The following is a 16312-nucleotide window of genomic DNA, read 5'->3' on the forward strand; positions in this document are numbered from 1 at the left end:
TGCTTGCCTTCATTGGCCGGGGCATTGAGTATAAGAATTGGCAAGTCATGTTGCAGCTGTATAGAACCTTAGTTAGGCCACACTTGGAGTATAGTGTTCAATTCTGGTCGCCACACTACCAGAAGGATGTGGAGGCTTTAGAGAGGGTGCAGAAGAGATTTACCAGAATGTTGCCTGGTATGGAGGGCATAAGCTATGAGGAGCGATTGAATAAACTCGGTTTGTTCTCACTGGAACGAAGGAGGTTGAGGGGCGACCTGATAGAGGTATACAAAATTATGAGGGGCATAGACAGAGTGGATAGTCAGAGGCTTTTCCCCAGGGTAGAGGGGTCAATTACTAGGGGGCATAGGTTTAAGGTGAGAGGGGCAAAGTTTAGAGTAGATGTACGAGGCAAGTTTTTTACGCAGAGGGTAGTGGGTGCCTGGAACTCACTACCGGAGGAGGTAGTGGAGGCAGGGACGATAGGGACATTTAAGGGGCATCTTGACAAATATATGAATAGGATGGGAATAGAAGGATACGGACCCAGGAAGTGTAGAAGATTGTAGTTTAGTCGGGCAGTATGGTCGGCACGGGCTTGGAGGGCCGAAGGGCCTGTTCCTGTGCTGTACATTTCTTTGTTTCTTTGTTCTTTGTCTCCTCGTCTTCCCCCAGGAAGTCCTCCTCTGGGACCTCGCTCCCGACCTGGCTGGCAGCTCCCGGACCCATCCTGCTCCGAAAACACGTGCGGGCGCACAAGTCGGACCCATTGGTCGAGAGGGTCCATCTTCTCCATGCTAACCCCCAGTACGACTATGTGGCGTACCCCGACGGCCGACAAGATACGGTCTCCCTACAAGACCTGGCGCCCGCCGGATGCCCACGCACACCCCAGCCACCAGTCCCACCCTCCCTCCCACCGGTGCACCTTACAGCCGCCCCCTTCTGAGGAGGATCGGTTCTTCCGCCGGCTCTGTCTAGGCCCCCCCGCCCACCGACGCACCCCGCAGACACTCCCTTCCCAGGTCAATCGGCTTCCCCACCAGCGCCGTCTAGGGGTGTTGAAGCTGCCACAGAGATCGAAACCACGCTCCTGGAGTCTCAGACGCACGAACCTCCACCGGCGTCACCACCAAAGCTTCGACGATCACAGAAGAAAACTAAGGCCCCTGATCGACTGATTGCTTCATTTTAAAGTGTATATAGTTAATTGTGAAATTGTAAATTATGATAAGACAAAACGCTGTACGGAGGTATTACGGTACCTCCATAACTATAACTTCTACCATGTTATCCTGTTGTAATACCAAGCCACCACCCCTGCTGGACTCTTTTTAAACAGGGGGTGAATGTGGTAGTCTGTGTAGAAGTATTACGGTACCTCGTAACACCATTGGTAGATAATGTATGTTTCTCATTGGTCAAGCTGTATGGTAGCTCCGCCCTGCAAGGTGGGGTATAAGAGCCCGTGCCACCCCAGCAGCTTTCTTTCTGTACCTGAGCTGGGGGAAACATCTAGCTTATTAAAGCCTTCAGTTGGACTACAACCTCGCTTTAGTAGTCATTGATCGTGCATCATGCCCAAAGTGGTGGGGATGAGGATGGAGCCATGCCCGAAAGTGGCGGTCTATCAGACCAGCCAGATCTGTTCATGGGGAGAAGGGCCGACTCCCTTGCCTTTGCCTCCCTGATCGCCCGAGTAGAATCCTGCTCAGCTGGTGTTCAGCAGCACCACGTAAAGCTGCAGACTGGCTGTCCGACCTATCAAAATTTCTCCAAGCGGAGAAAATCAAATTCGCCACCCGTGGGTCGGAAGATGGCTTCCACAAATCATAGGAGCCATTCACCCGGCTGTTCCGGGACCTGTTTGTGGCTAGCACATAAGTAGCCAGGAACAAAGGTCAGGTAGCCAAGACGCAAAAGGAAAGAGGAGGGGGGGGGGGGGAACAAGGGAGGAGAGCCAGGAGGGAGAAAAGAGCGAGCAACACAAGTGGGAAAGAAAACACAGGGGATCCCCACGGCACAACGAATGCAGCAAAGGCGGAAAGAGAACAAAAGGACAAAAAGAAGAAACGGTCTAAAGTCTAAAACCATGTAAATAAACAACAAAGTGTAAATAGCATTAGGGGGCACCGCCCAAGTGCCCTCCTGCCCTTGCAAAAGTCTTATCATCCAGTGTGTATTTATACTGTGCTATGTATAACACAAACCCAAATTTCAAAGGTCACATTTTTGCAGCTAACTAACCTGTGCTAAGGAATTTGATGAAAGTACAGGAAGAGTGCGTGATGCTGTCCCCGCTCGCTCAGCTGTTTTCACATGGACCCAGAGGCACAGAGGGCCAAGGTGCCTGGGCAGCTTGGAAGCTGCAGTCAATGACCGGTACAGAGTGTTTCTCTGTTTTCACACTTGGCTGCAGTCCACCAAGATTTGCTAATCATGGTCAGTGTCTTGGTGTCACAATAGGGAAAAACAAAGAGGTGGGTCCCTACAATGACCTGAACCTGTCCCAGGATTGTTATCCTCCACCACACTCCTGGCCATCTGAGTGAACTGGCTGCCAATCTGTGTTGTATAGGATCATAAAAGCATAACAAAGCTGGGCAGTAATGATCCAGCGCCCACTGATTTGCCCACCGGGAGTAGAGAATTTCATAATCAACAACCCTCAGAAGAAAATTCTCCTCGTCCATGTCCGAAATGGGAGTCCCTACTCCCCTTATTCTGAATTCTCTCAAAAGAGGAAACATGCCCCCAGCATCTACCATGTCAACCCCCCTCACACTTCAATGAAATCATCTCTTATTCTTCTGAACACCAGCGAATACAAGTCCAATCTTCTCAACCTTTCCTCAGGAGACAATCTCCTTCATCTCAGGAATCAATTTTGAACTCACTCCATTGCTAATATATCTCCCGAAATGAGGAGACTAAAACCGTACACAGCACTTCACTTGTGTTCTCACCGATGCTCTGTGCAGCTGTAACAAGACTCATCTGTTTTAAAAGTCCATCACCCCTGTGGGATTGTGGATCACTATGTACTGCCCTTGCCTCAAAGTCAGAAGCACCTGTTTCAAGTCTCACTCTCGGACTGTTGGCCACGGACAGACTGTTCATCACAATAGCTTGCTAATCCTTCCAGCATTTCCCAACTATTGCCCACTGAAGCAGTCCGTGACGATATGCAGCAAGACCTGGACAACATTCAGGCTTGAGCTGATGCGTGGTACAGTGTCAGGCAGTGACCATGTTCAACAAGAGGCAATTAACTATCTCCCTCCTGACAACATTAGTATTGTTAAATCCCACACCATCAACATCCTGGAGTAACCACTGACCAGAAATTTAACTGGGCCAATCACAAAAAACACGGTGCCTACTTGGGCAGGCTGGTAATTCTGCACCAACTAACCCACCTCCCGACTCTCCAAAGCATGTCCACCATCTACAGGACACAAGTCAGGAGTGTGATGGAAGTCTCCACTGAATGAGTGTGGTTCCAACAACACTCAAAAAGCTTGACACCAACCAGGATAAAGTATCCCACATAATCTGCCATCTTACACATCCCCTCCCTCCACCACCTACTTCACATGCCTGCAGTGTGTACCGCTGGAAAATGTCACCAAGACTCCTCCAACAGCACCTTCCAAATATGCAACCACTACCACCTCGAAGGACAAGGGCAGCAGATGGATAGGATCACCACCACCTGCAAGTTGCCCTCCAAGCCAAACACAATCCAGTCTTAGAAATAAACCATCACTTGTCGCTGGGTCAAAATCCTGGAACTCCCTCCCTAATAGCACAGGGGGTGTACCTACACCACATGGACTGCAGTTCACCACCACTTTCTCAAGGACAATTAGAGATTGACAACACTTTCTGGACTGGTCAGCGATGCTCATTATAGCACAGAAGAATAAAACAAAAAATTCACAAAGGGAAAAGTAAAATGTACACAAAAGGGGTCACGTGATGTAGCCTGCACTCCAACTCTGCTCATCTTTCAATCTTTGGTTTTATCCTAATGCACATCTTTTTGTCTTTTCTCGGTCTGCATGGTTAGTGCAATGTACCAAGAATTGTTGGTCACTGTTTTAACTTTATGGAGTCGAGTTGAAAGGCTTTAATCCTCGTTGATTCGTGGCTGCAAGAGGTTAGGTTTAGGCTCTGTTTTGGTGGTGCATCTACTTTTGGGAGCATTCTACAGCCAAATTTGCAGACACAAAAATAGGGAGACAGTAAGTTGTAATGAGGAAATAAGAACCTTACATACGGATATAGATAGGTCAAAATGTATCAGGTGGAGTTTAACGTGAATAAATGTGAGGTCATGCATTTTGGTCCAAAAAATGGGAAGGCAAATTATCTAAATGGGGAGAGACTTCAGGGTGCTCCTTTGCGGAGGGATCTGGGGTCCTCGTTCAGGAGTCACAGAAAGCTAGCACACAGGTACAGCAGATAATAAGGAAAGCGAATGGAATGTTGGCATTTATAGCTAAAGGAATAGAGTATAAAAGGGAAGTGTTGTTGCAAATATACAAGGCTTTGGTAAGACCGCACCTGGAATATTGTGCGCAGTTTTGGTCCCCTTATTTGAGGAAAGATGTAGTGGCTTTGGAGGCAGTTCAGAGGAGGTTCACTAGGTTGATTCCACAGATGAGGGATTTGTCATATGAAAAGAGAGATTGAACAGTTTAGGGCTATACTCTCGAGTTTAGAAGAAAGAGGGGAGATCAAATTGAGGTATACAAGATGATAAAAGGTATGGATAAAGTAGACTTGGAGCTGATGCTTCCTCTTGCGAAGCATTTAACGAGAGGTCATAGTCTTAGGATAATTTAAAACGGATATGAGGAAAAACTACTTCTCCCAAAGGGTTGTGAATTTGTGGAATTCACTCCCCTCCAGTGCGGTGGATGCTGGGACAGTGAGTAAATTTAAGAAGAAGTCAGAGAGATCTTTTGTAATGGGTTGAAGGGTTATGGAGGACGGGCAGGACGGTGGAGTTAAGACCAGGATGAGGTCAGCCATGATCGAATGGCGGAGCAGAGTTGGTAGGTTTATAATATAGGCAATGATAACCAAAATGTTACCGGGACAGAATCAACAAACAGAATAGCACACAAGAGCAAATAAGGTCAGAGCAGGCAAAATATGGTTTTAAAAAACTGCATTTACAGCACTTTATCTGAATGCGTGCTTGTAATTAGTATGATTATGATAGCCATTACAAACATGTGGTTGCAATGTGACCAAGGCTGGAACCTGAATGTTCAAGATCCCATTTAAGATAGAGATGAAGAAGAATTTCTTCTTCAGAGGGTTGTTAGTCTTTGGAATTCTCTTCCCCAGAGGGCTGTAGAGGTTCAATCCTCGAATATGTTCCAGGCTGAGATCGATAGATTTCTACATATTACAAACAGCAAGGGATATGGAGATAGTGTGCTGGAAAATGGTGTTAAAGTGGAAGATATGCCATGATCTCCTTGAATGATAGGAATGTGTTCGAAGGGCTGAATGGCCAATCCCTGCTTTTGTATTCACCTGTGAGCCATGAATGCTGGTTTTTAAAATTCTTTCATGGACACGAGTGTGGCCTTACAAATGTCTTGTACAACTTCAGCAAGACATCCCAACTCTTGTATTCAATGTTCTGACCAATGAAACCTGAATGCCTTCTTCACCACCCTGTCTACCTGCGACTCCACTTTCAAGGAGCTATGAACCTGTACGCCTAGATCTCTTTGTTCTGTAACTCTCCCCAACACCCTACCATTAACTGAGTAGGTCCTGCCCTGATTCGAACTACCAAAATGCATCCCCTCACATTTATCTAAATTTAACTCCATCTGCCATTCGTCGTCCCACTGGCCCAATTGATCAAAATCCCGGCGCAATCGTAGATAACCTTCTTCACTGTCCACTATGCCACCAATCTTGGTGTCATCCGCAAACTTACTAACCATGCCTCCTAAATTCTCATCCAAATCATTAATATAAATAACAAGTACCAGTGGACCCAGCCCTGATCCCTGAGGCACACCACTGGTCACAGGCCTCCAATTTGAAAAACAACCCTCTACTACCACCCTTTGTCTTCTGTCACAAAGTCAATTTTGTATCCAATTGGCTACCTCACTCTGGATCCCGTGAGATTTAACCTCATGTGTGAGAACACAATGCATGGTAGATTGTCACAATATCCAACATGTGGCCTGTGGGCCAGAGACCAGCACAGTAAAGGTTTCGAACAACCCCGCCCACCCATGTTCAAAATACACATAAGTAACAAGTAAGTTGAAGTGACAGATTGGAGGAGCTACTGCTCCAATCACAGTCTGTTTATTGCTGATAGGCTCACAGGGCGGCTCACCAGAGGGAGAAAATGTCTGTAGTTGGAGAAGCAGCAAGCAGTGGGAAAATTGTCATGTTCAGGCCTGAGGACCAGAGGAGCGATGGTGAGAGAGGCTGCGTGACAGGAGGGTGGGGAAACTGCTACAACGGAGTCGGAGAGGCAGCCAGGAAGTGGCTGAGGGAGACACGGCAAGGGAGGGGCTGTGAGGGATAGTGGGTGGGAATCCAGCGACTGTGAGGGGGATGTCTGCTGTCAATATTCAGCAAGGTTCTATGTCTCTGAAGAGCAAGGCTCACCAATCAGTTTACGGGTAATACTATACCTCCTGACATAACACCAATGACAACAAAGAGTCTGGCAATGTGACTCTGGAAGGAAAGGTAATAGACACCACATTTCTCTCTGATCTCTTCAGGAACACAGCGGACGGGTTTTGTCTGTGAGCTGAAATCAAAACTCTTTCATTGTCTGAAATGGGTCATGGTGCTAAGCCAATCACTGCCATGCCCAAATGTTTTAGAGCGAGAGAGCCAGGGAAATTGGAGGATTACTCCAGAACTCTCTCGCACATTCCCTGGAAGTGGCTTCAGATATCACCATCGTGGATCAGAAGTTTGGATGCACTGGTGGGGGTGTAAGAGTGGCAGTGGAGCACGAGGAATAAAGTGGTGTTAGATAAATTGAAGGTAAATAATTGCCAGGTATGCAATTGCAGGAGGGGGAAAAAGCAAACACATCGAAAAAACAAAGGCGAGCTGTGTGACTTTGCCTGTTGAACAATTTCCTTTTATTGCATATCAAACATTTAAATCAGTAGCTTCTATTGCATTAACTCCTATAACATGAAGCTGCTCTGATGAATGAAGTTTAAAAAACGTTCAATAGCCCAAGTTGCCAGCCCAGTAGCAAGTGCCAGGCAAAGACCATCTCATACAAGAGAGGATCTAACCACCCCTTGACATTCAATGGCATTACCACTCAATCCCCCACTATCAACATCCTGAGGGTTACCATTGATGAGAAACTGAACTAGCCATATAAATACTGCTGCTACCAGAGCAGGTCAAAGGTTAGGAATCATACAGCGAGTAACTCACCATCAACAAGGCACAAGTCAGGAGTGCAATGGAATACTCTCCACTTTCCTGAATGAGTAGAGCTCTGACACAACACTCGAAGCTCCACACCATCCAAGACATAGTAGTCCGCTTGATTGGTACCCCTTCCACAAACATTCAAACCCTCCACCACTGACAAACAGTAGCAGCCGTGTGTACCATCTACCTACGAGATGCACTGCAGAAGCTCGCCAAGGTTCCTGAGACAGCACCTTCCAAGCCCACAACCACTACCATCTAGAAGGACTAGGGCAGACGACACATGGGAATACCACAAGCTGGAGGGTCCCCTCCAAGCCACTCATCAACTTAACTAGGGAATATATCACCGTCCTTCACTGTTGCTGGAAGTGGCTTCAGATATCACCATCATGGAACTAACTCCGTAACAGCACAGTAGGTGTACCTACACCTCAGGGACTGCTGCGGTTCAAGATGGCAGCTCACCACCACCTTCTGAAGTGCAACTAGGGATGGGCAATAAACGCTGGCCTAACCAGTGACGCCCACATCCTTTAAATACATTTTTTTAAAGTATTTTCTTCAGAGTACTGTTGAATGAGACCAATTAACAGTTGTCACAGTCTTGACAACAGTGACACCAAGGTTGGTTTGCACATCAGCTGCAAAGTAAACTAAGGCATTGGTGACTGGACGGCAACAAGGCCCATTACCATTGGTCAACAAAAGCATCAAGGACATCAACCACTTCCCATACCAAGGAAGCAACACCTCCAGAGAGGTGAAGTCCACACAATAATCAGCAAAGCACCAATCTCCCAGTGGCTCCACATGGTGTGAACAGCCATCAACACGGCCATGAAGCTGCGATTCTACAGGTCCACAGTACTACCAAACACAATCTGCTCATCGAGACGTGGAAGAGAACGGCAAAGGTGTCATGTTGGATGTCTCCAGCCAGCGCTGCCAACGCAAGACCCTGAGCATCACACTGAGAGACAGCAGCACCAATGAGGAAATGCTACAGAGGATCAGTTAATAATAATAATTGCTTATTGTCACAAGTAGGCTTCAATGAAGTTACTGTGAAAAGCCCCTAGTTGCCACATTCAGGAGCCTGTTCGGGGAGGCTGGTACGGGAATTGAACCCGCGCTGCTATCTTGTTCTGCATTATAAACCAGCTGTTTCGCCCACTGTGCTAAACCAGCCCCTAGAGGCACCTGTAGGACATTGTAACAGAGAGAGGACTCAGGATGGTCGGGCATGTCCTTCACTCCCAGAGGTACGACCTACCAGAGCGTCAGTAGGATGGACATCACCAAGTGGTAAAAGAAGACAGGGCTAGCCAAAAAGAAAAGGACAGCGGCTCTACAATCCGCCTGCCCAAAATCACATGGAACCAGAGGAACTTGGTCTAAGTAAGTTGAATGGGTTGGATATTATAGGGCACAAATATATAACTGCAGAGATGACTTCCGGGTGGGCAATGACCAGCTGAGTCGCACGTTTCGGCATCTCCCGTTGGAACGGACTTTTGGGCTCTTAATAGGAGCCCCAACGGCAATTTAAACGGCCAAAAACACTGTGCGGTAAACCAGAAGGGAATCCCCCCCGGACACGCATGCAAAAGGGAGAGGATAGCGGCCGGATTACGGAGGATCCTCTGGAGCAGCGGCAAGGAAGGGAAGCTCGAAGCAAGATGGCGTCGGAAGGTGGCCGTTTGTTATGGGGCCCGGAGCAACAAGAGTTCCTGCGGCTCTGTGTGGAAGAGCTGAAGAAGGAGCTGAAGAAGGAGCTGCTGGCCCCGATATTACAGGCGATTGAAGGGCTAAAGGAGGAGCAGAGGACCCAAGAGCTGGAGCTTCGGGTCGTGAAGGCAAAGACTGCTGAAAACGAGGATGAAATACAGGGCCTGGTGGTGAAGGCAGAGACGCACGAGGCGCAGCACAAAAGGTGTGTGGAGAGGTTGGAAGCGCTGGAGAATAACTCGAGGAGGAAGAATTTAAGAACCCTGGGTCTTCCCGAAGGCGCAGAAGGGGCGGACGTCGGGACATATGTGAGCACGATGCTTCACTCGCTAATGGGATCGGAGGCCCCGACGGGCCCTTTGGAGGTGGAGGGAGCCTATCGAGTTCTGGCACGAAGACCAAAGGCTGGAGAAATACCTCGAGCTATAGTGGTGAGGTTTCTCCGCTACAACGACAGAGAGACGGTCCTCAGATGGGCGAAGAAAATTCGGAGCTGTAGGTGGGAGAACGCGGTGATCCGCGTATACCAGGATTGGAGTGCGGAGGTGGCGAGAAGGAGGGCAAGTTTCAATCGGGCTAAGGCGGTGCTTCACAAAAAGGTTCAATTTGGAATGTTGCAACCGGCGAGACTGTGGGTCACACACCAAGGGAAGCACCACTACTTTGAGACGGCAGAAGAGGCGTGGACATTCATATTGGACGAGAAGCTGGAATAGTCTGGCGAGAGAAAGAGCTTCTGGGACAAAGTGGTGGGGTGATTATGTGGGGCGAGGAAGGGGAAGGGGGGGGGGGGATGATTTTTCAATTTGTTAATTCTGTGATCCTGTAACTTTTTTCTCTTCCCCATGTTTGGGGGGGGGGGGGGGGGGGGGGTATGAGGAACTGTGGGCGCCGGTGGGACGGAAAGGGGAAGGAGAGAAATGCGCCATTAGGGGCGGGGCCGAGTGGGAAACGCAGGCTTTGTTCCCGCGCTATGGTAATTGTGGCGGGAACGGGAACGCAGGAAGGAGGGGGCCTCGCACAGTGGGGGCCGAGGACAAGGGGGGAAGCCGAGGTCAGCCAGAGTTCGCTGACTTCTGGGAGCAACATGGGGGGTGCAATTACGCAAGAGGGGGATCTAGCGGAGAGGGGGGGGGGTTAACTGGGTTGCTGCTGCTAAGGAGAAGGGGGAGCTGTTATGGGATGGGGTGGTCGAGGCGGGAGGGCACCGTCGGTGGGATATACGGGTACGTGGGAACCGGGTGAGGAGCTGGGTTAAAAAAGGGGATGGCTAGTCGACAAGGGGGGGGGGCAAAGAGCCCCCCAACCCGGTTGATCACATGGAACGTGAGAGGGCTGAACGGGCCGATTAAAAGGGCACGGGTACTCGCACACCTAAAGAAATTAAAGGCAGATGTGGTTATGTTGCAGGAGACGCACCTGAAACTGATAGACCAGGTCAGACTACGTAAAGGATGGGTGGGGCAGGTGTTTCATTCGGGTTTAGATGCGAAGAATAGGGGGGTGGCTATCTTAGTGGGGAAATGGGTACTGTTTGAGGCAAAGACCATAGTGGCGGATAGTGGGGGTAGATATATGATGGTGAGTGGCAGATTGCAAGGGGAGGCGGTGGTTCTGGTGAACGTATACGCCCCGAACTGGGATGATGCAAATTTTATGAGGCACATGTTGGGACATATCCCGGACCTGGAGGCGGGAAAGTTGGTAATGGGGGGAAGACTTCAATACAGTGCTTGATCCAGGGCTGGACCGGTCGAGGTCCAGGACCGGGAGGAGGCCGGCAGCGGCCAGGGTGCTCAAGGACTTCATGGAGCAGATGGGAGGAGTAGATCCCTGGAGATTTAGTAGGCCTAGGAGTAAGGAGTTCTCATTTTTCTCCCATGTTCACAAAGTATACTCACGGATATTTTTTGTCTTGGGAAGGGCACTGATTCCGAAGGTGACAGGGACGGAGTAAAAGGCCATAGCCATTTCGGACCACGCTCCACATTGGGTAGACCTGGAGGTAGGAGAGGAAAAAGAACAGCACCCGCTCTGGAGAATGGATATGGGCTTATTGGCGGATGAGGGGGTATGTCTAAGGGTGAGGGGGTGTATCGAAAGGTACTTGGAGCTTAATGACAACGGAGAGGTTCAGGTTGGAGTGGTCTGGGAGGCGTTGAAGGCGGTGGTCAGAGGGGAACTGATATCCATAAGGGCACATAATGGGAAGCAAGAGGATAAAGAAAGGGAGCGACTGTTGAGAGAACTTCTGAGGGTGGACAGGCAATATGCAGAGGCACCGGAGGAGGGACTGTACAGGGAAAGACAAAGGTTACATGTGGAATTTGACCTGCTGACCACGGGTAAGGCAGAGGCACAGTGGAGGAGGGCACAGGGTGTACAGGATGAGTATGGAGAGAAGGCGAGTCGGCTACTGGCCCACCAATTGAGGAAGAGGGGAGCAGCGAGGGAGATAGGTGGGGTGAGAGATGAAGAGGGAGAGATGGAACGGGGAGCGGAGAGAATGAACGGGGTGTTCAAGGCATTCTATGAGAAGTTATATAAGGCTCAGCCCTCGGAAGGGAAGGAGGGAATGATGTGTTTCCTGGATCAGCTGGAATTCCCTAAGGTGGAGGAGCAGGAGAGAGCGGGACTGGGAGCACAGATTGAGATGGAGGAGGTGGTAAAGGGGATTGGGAGCATGCAGGCGGGGAAGGCCCTGGGACCGGACGGATTCCCGGTGGAATTTTATAGGAAATATATGGACCTACTGGCCCCGCTTTTGACGAGTACTTTTAATGAGGCCAGGGAAAGGGGGAAGTTGCCCCCAACTATGTCGGAGGCGACGATATCGCTCCTTTTGAAGAAGGAAAAAGCCCCGCTGCAGTGTGGGTCCAATAGGCCCATTTCCCTTTTGAACGTAGATGCTAAGCTCCTGGCCAAGGTGATGGCGACGAGGATAGAGGACTGTGTCCCGGGGGTGGTCCACGAGGATCAAACTGGGTTCGTTAAGGGGAGACAGCTGAACACGAACATACGGAGGCTGCTAGGGGTGATGATGATGCCCCCACCAGAGGGGGAGGCGGAGATAGTGGTGGCGATGGACGCCGAGAAAGCATTCGACAGAGTGGAGTGGGGCTACCTATGGGAAGTGTTGAAGAGATTTGGTTTTGGAGAGGGGTTTATTGGATGGGTACAGCTGTTATATAGGGCCCCGGTGAACAGACAGAGGTCTGACTACATCCGTCTTTATAGCGGGACGAGGCAGGGGTGTCCCCTGTCTCCGTTACTGTTTGCATTGGCGATTGAGCCCCTGGCCATAGCACTGAGGGGCTCCAGGAAGTGGAGGGGAGTACTCAGGGGAGGAGAAGAACACCGGGTATCATTGTATGCAGATGATTTATTGCTGTATGTTGCAGACCCAGTAGAGAGGATGCCTGAGATAATGCAGACACTCAGGGAGTTTGGGGAATTTTCGGGGTACAAATTGAATATGGGGAAGAGTGAGTTGTTTGTGGTGCATCCGGGGGAGCAGAGCAGGGGAATAGATGATTTACCGCTGAGGAGGGTAACAAGAGATTTCCGGTACTTCGGGATTCAGATAGCCAGGAGTTGGGGAACCTTACATAGGCTTAATTTAACACGATTGTTGGAACAGATGGAGAAGGATTTTAAGAGATGGGACATGGTGCCCCTGTCACTGGTGGGTAGGGTGCAGGCAGTCAAAATGGTAGTCCTCCCGAGATTCCTTTTTGTGTTTCAGTGCCTCCCGGTGATGGTCACGAAGGCTTTTTTCAAGAAAATCGAGAAAAGTGTCATGAGTTTTGTGTGAGCTGGGAAGACCCCGAGAGTGAGGAGGGGGTTCTTGCAGCGTAGCAGGGATAGGGGGGGTCTGGCACTACCGAGCCTAAGTGAATACTACTGGGCCGCCAATATCTCAATGGTGTGTAAGTGGATGGGAGAAGGGGAGGGAGCGGCGTGGAAGAGATTGGAGATGGCGTCCTGCAAAGGAACCAGCCTACAAGCACTGGCGACGGCGCCGTTGCCGTTCTCCCCGAAGAAATACACCACAAGTCCAGTGGTGGTGGCAACATTGAAAATTTGGGGGCAGTGGAGACGGCATAGGGGAAGGACGGGAGCCTCGGTGCGGTCCCCGATAAGAAATAATCATAGGTTTGTCCCGGGGAGAATAGATGGGGGATTTGGAGCATGGCAGAGAGCTGGGGTTGTACAACTGAGAGATCTGTTCGTAGACGGGACGTTTGCGAGTCTGGGAGCGCTGACGGAAAAATATGGGTTGCCCCAAGGGAATGCATTTCGGTATATGCAATTGAGGGCTTTTGCAAGGCAACAGATGAGGGAATTCCCGCATCTCCCGACGCAGGAGATTCAAGATAGAGTGATCTCAGGGACATGGGTGGGGGATGGTAGGGTGTCAGATATATACAAGGAAATGAGAGATGAGGGGGAGAACATGGTGGATGAGCTGAAGGGAAAATGGGAAGAAGAGCTGGGGGAAGAGATTGAGGAGGGGCTGTGGGCTGATGCCCTACGTAGGGTAAACTCGTCATCCTCGTGCACCAGGCTAAGCCTGATACAATTCAACAATTCAAGGTCTTGCACAGGGCGCATATGACCGGAGCAAGGCTTAGTAAATTTTTCAGGGTAGAGGATAGGTGTGGGGGATGTTCGAGAAGCCTAGCAAACCACACCCACATGTTTTGGTCATGCCCGGTACTGCAGGGGTTCTGGGTGGGGGTGGCAAAGGTGCTTTCGAAGGTGGTGGGGGTCCGGGTCGAGCCAGGCTGGGGGTTGGCTATATTCGGGGTTGCAGAAGAGCCGGGAGTGCAGGAGGCGAGAGAGGCTGATGTTTTGGCCTTTGCGTCCCTAGTAGCCCGGCGCAGGATATTGCTTATGTGGAAGGAAGCCAAACCCCCGGGCGTGGAGACCTGGATAAATGACATGGCAGGGTTTATAAAACTAGAACGGATAAAGTTTGCGCTAAGGGGTTCGGCTCAAGGGTTCACCAGGCGGTGGCAACCGTTCATTGACTACCTCTCAGAACGATAAAGGAAATGGGAAGGTAACAGCAGCAACCCGGGGTGGGGGGGGGGGGGGGGGCTCGGGTGGGTCCTCAGGGGTGGTTTTGGTATAGATATTTGTACTTGGTTATATATATTGGATTGTTTGATTTTACTATCTGGAGAGTTATTATTTTTGTTATGCCAGTTACCATTTAGTTTATATATTATTTATTTACTTGTTAAAATGGTCACTGTTATTTATATTGTTTTATTGTTGGAAAAAGGGAAAACCTTTGTATTGTTTTGTTTGGCCGAAAAATTTAATAAAATATAGATATATTTTTTAATATATAACTGCAGAGATGTTAAAATTAAAGGTTTTATGGGGTGGGGAAGCTATTCTCTCTGGTGGGGGAATCTAGAGAAGAATTTTTAAATTAGAGCGAGACTGATCGGGATTGGAAATCTGGAATGCTCACCCTCATAATTGTGTGGATGTTAGGGAATAACTGGAACCTTCACGACAGATTATAATTGATTTTATTATTGTGGAATATGGATTAAAGGCAGGCAAAGGAAGTTGTGGTGTGATCAGTTCAGACCCAATAGAATGATCGGACAGACTGGAGGGGCCAAATGGCCAACTGGTAAAGTGAAAAAAATGAAAATTGCTTATTGTCACAAGTAGGCCTCAATGAAGTTACTGTGAAAAGCCCCTAGTCGCCACATTCTGGCGCCTGTTCAGGGAGGCCGGTACAGGAATTGAACCATGCTGCTGGCCTGCCTTGGTCTGCTTTCAAAGCCAGCGATTTAGCCAGTGTTCTAAACCAGCCCCTGGTGCTCTTATTCCGAATTTTCTAACCTGACCTTTCCGAAATGTGCTCACTGCAAAGCCATCTTCATTGTGTAACAGCAAATCTATTTAAAGAAACAATGGATTTACTCCTGTAAACACTTATTCACAAGTCCAGCTGAACCACCTGGATGACTTTTCAAAAGCAACTAGCTACTTTTGCTGCTCATGTCACACTCCCCAGTCACAGGAACATTCAACCCAGCTCTTATTTTGAAAAAAGGTCCCTCGAGGTCAGGCACTATGTTGCAAGACTGAAACTCTGCCCCAAATAACTGACAGTATCAAACCACTCTGAGCTGGCAAATTGATTCTAACCCGCTGCAAAACTGTCCAAGGGTCAGGGTCCACTGGTCTGCAGTCCCTTTGTGCTAACAGCAGTAAAGAAAGGATCGACTGTCCAAACTGCTGTCCTAAAAAGTAAAATAACATTAAAACAGCTAAGCTAAACGTCCTGGTAGTTATAAACTCTCTAACAGTTGACGGTGTCTTGCAGATCAATCCAACCCCACCAAACCAGTTCGTTCGCTCGACCTTCGCTATAAGGCAATCCTCCCTCTCGGATACACAGAAGCATCTTAATAAACACATTGTACTGCAAAAGTTACCAAGCAAAGCGGATTAGGACCAACGCGAATCTTGTACCTCCAAATGACGTCTGGCAGTTTCCTAACTGCACCCAAGTGTGTGTGTTTTTTTCCGGAAGGGAACTTCTTGCCAATCGTCATGACGTTGGGCCATTTTTCTGGGGGGTTAGACCTATCAGGATGCAACATGAATTGAAACTGAATGAGACGCCAGGTGTATCAAACCTGCCGCAGAAGGCTGGGAATGGGAGGCAGCTTCTGGTAAACATCAACTTTAAACTAGAAATAAACACAGATACATCCAGCCTTCTTACCATTTACAGAAAAATATCCCCTTTCGTTTTTAACTGGCATCTTTCGAACTAGCGCTTTCCATGATTAGACTGCAGTTGTATTGCAGCCCAGGAGTAAGACTGACTCTGCTGACGGAGATGGTGCTTTGTGGCACAGCAATAGCTTTGAATCGAAAGAGAAAAAGATGGAAAAGCTCAGCAGGTCTGGCAGCATCTGTAGGGAGAGAAAAGAGCTAACGTGTCCAGTCCCATGATTCTTTGTCAAAGTCATCGGACTCGAAACGTTATCTCTTTTCTCTCCCTACAGATGCTTCCCGACCTGCTGAGATTTTCCAGCATTTTCTCTTTTGTTTCAGATTCCAGCATCCGCAGTAATTTGCTTTTATCCAATAGCTTTGA

The 16312-nt window shown here is 49.0% G+C and overlaps 1 protein-coding gene across 3 annotated transcripts in view; it reads right to left on the reverse strand.

Annotated features, from left to right (window-relative positions):
- The window catches only part of LOC140403572 (very long chain fatty acid elongase 5-like), a 68233-nt gene extending 52281 nt beyond the window's left edge, over positions 1-15952 (reverse strand). The window contains exon 1 of one of the 3 annotated variants that reach the window (XM_072491630.1): positions 15935-15952. In XM_072491630.1, coding sequence (XP_072347731.1) covers positions 15935-15937 — 3 coding nt within the window. In that variant the 5' untranslated portion in view covers positions 15938-15952. Of the gene's footprint in view, positions 1-15641; positions 15795-15934 lie in introns of those variants that run through there. The other 2 variants (XM_072491629.1, XM_072491628.1) reach the window with 2 other exon arrangements.
- Between the last annotated feature and the right edge of the window lie 360 nt (positions 15953-16312).

This window comes from Scyliorhinus torazame, chromosome 28, assembly GCF_047496885.1.
Source record: "Scyliorhinus torazame isolate Kashiwa2021f chromosome 28, sScyTor2.1, whole genome shotgun sequence".
Lineage (NCBI taxonomy): Eukaryota > Metazoa > Chordata > Chondrichthyes > Carcharhiniformes > Scyliorhinidae > Scyliorhinus > Scyliorhinus torazame.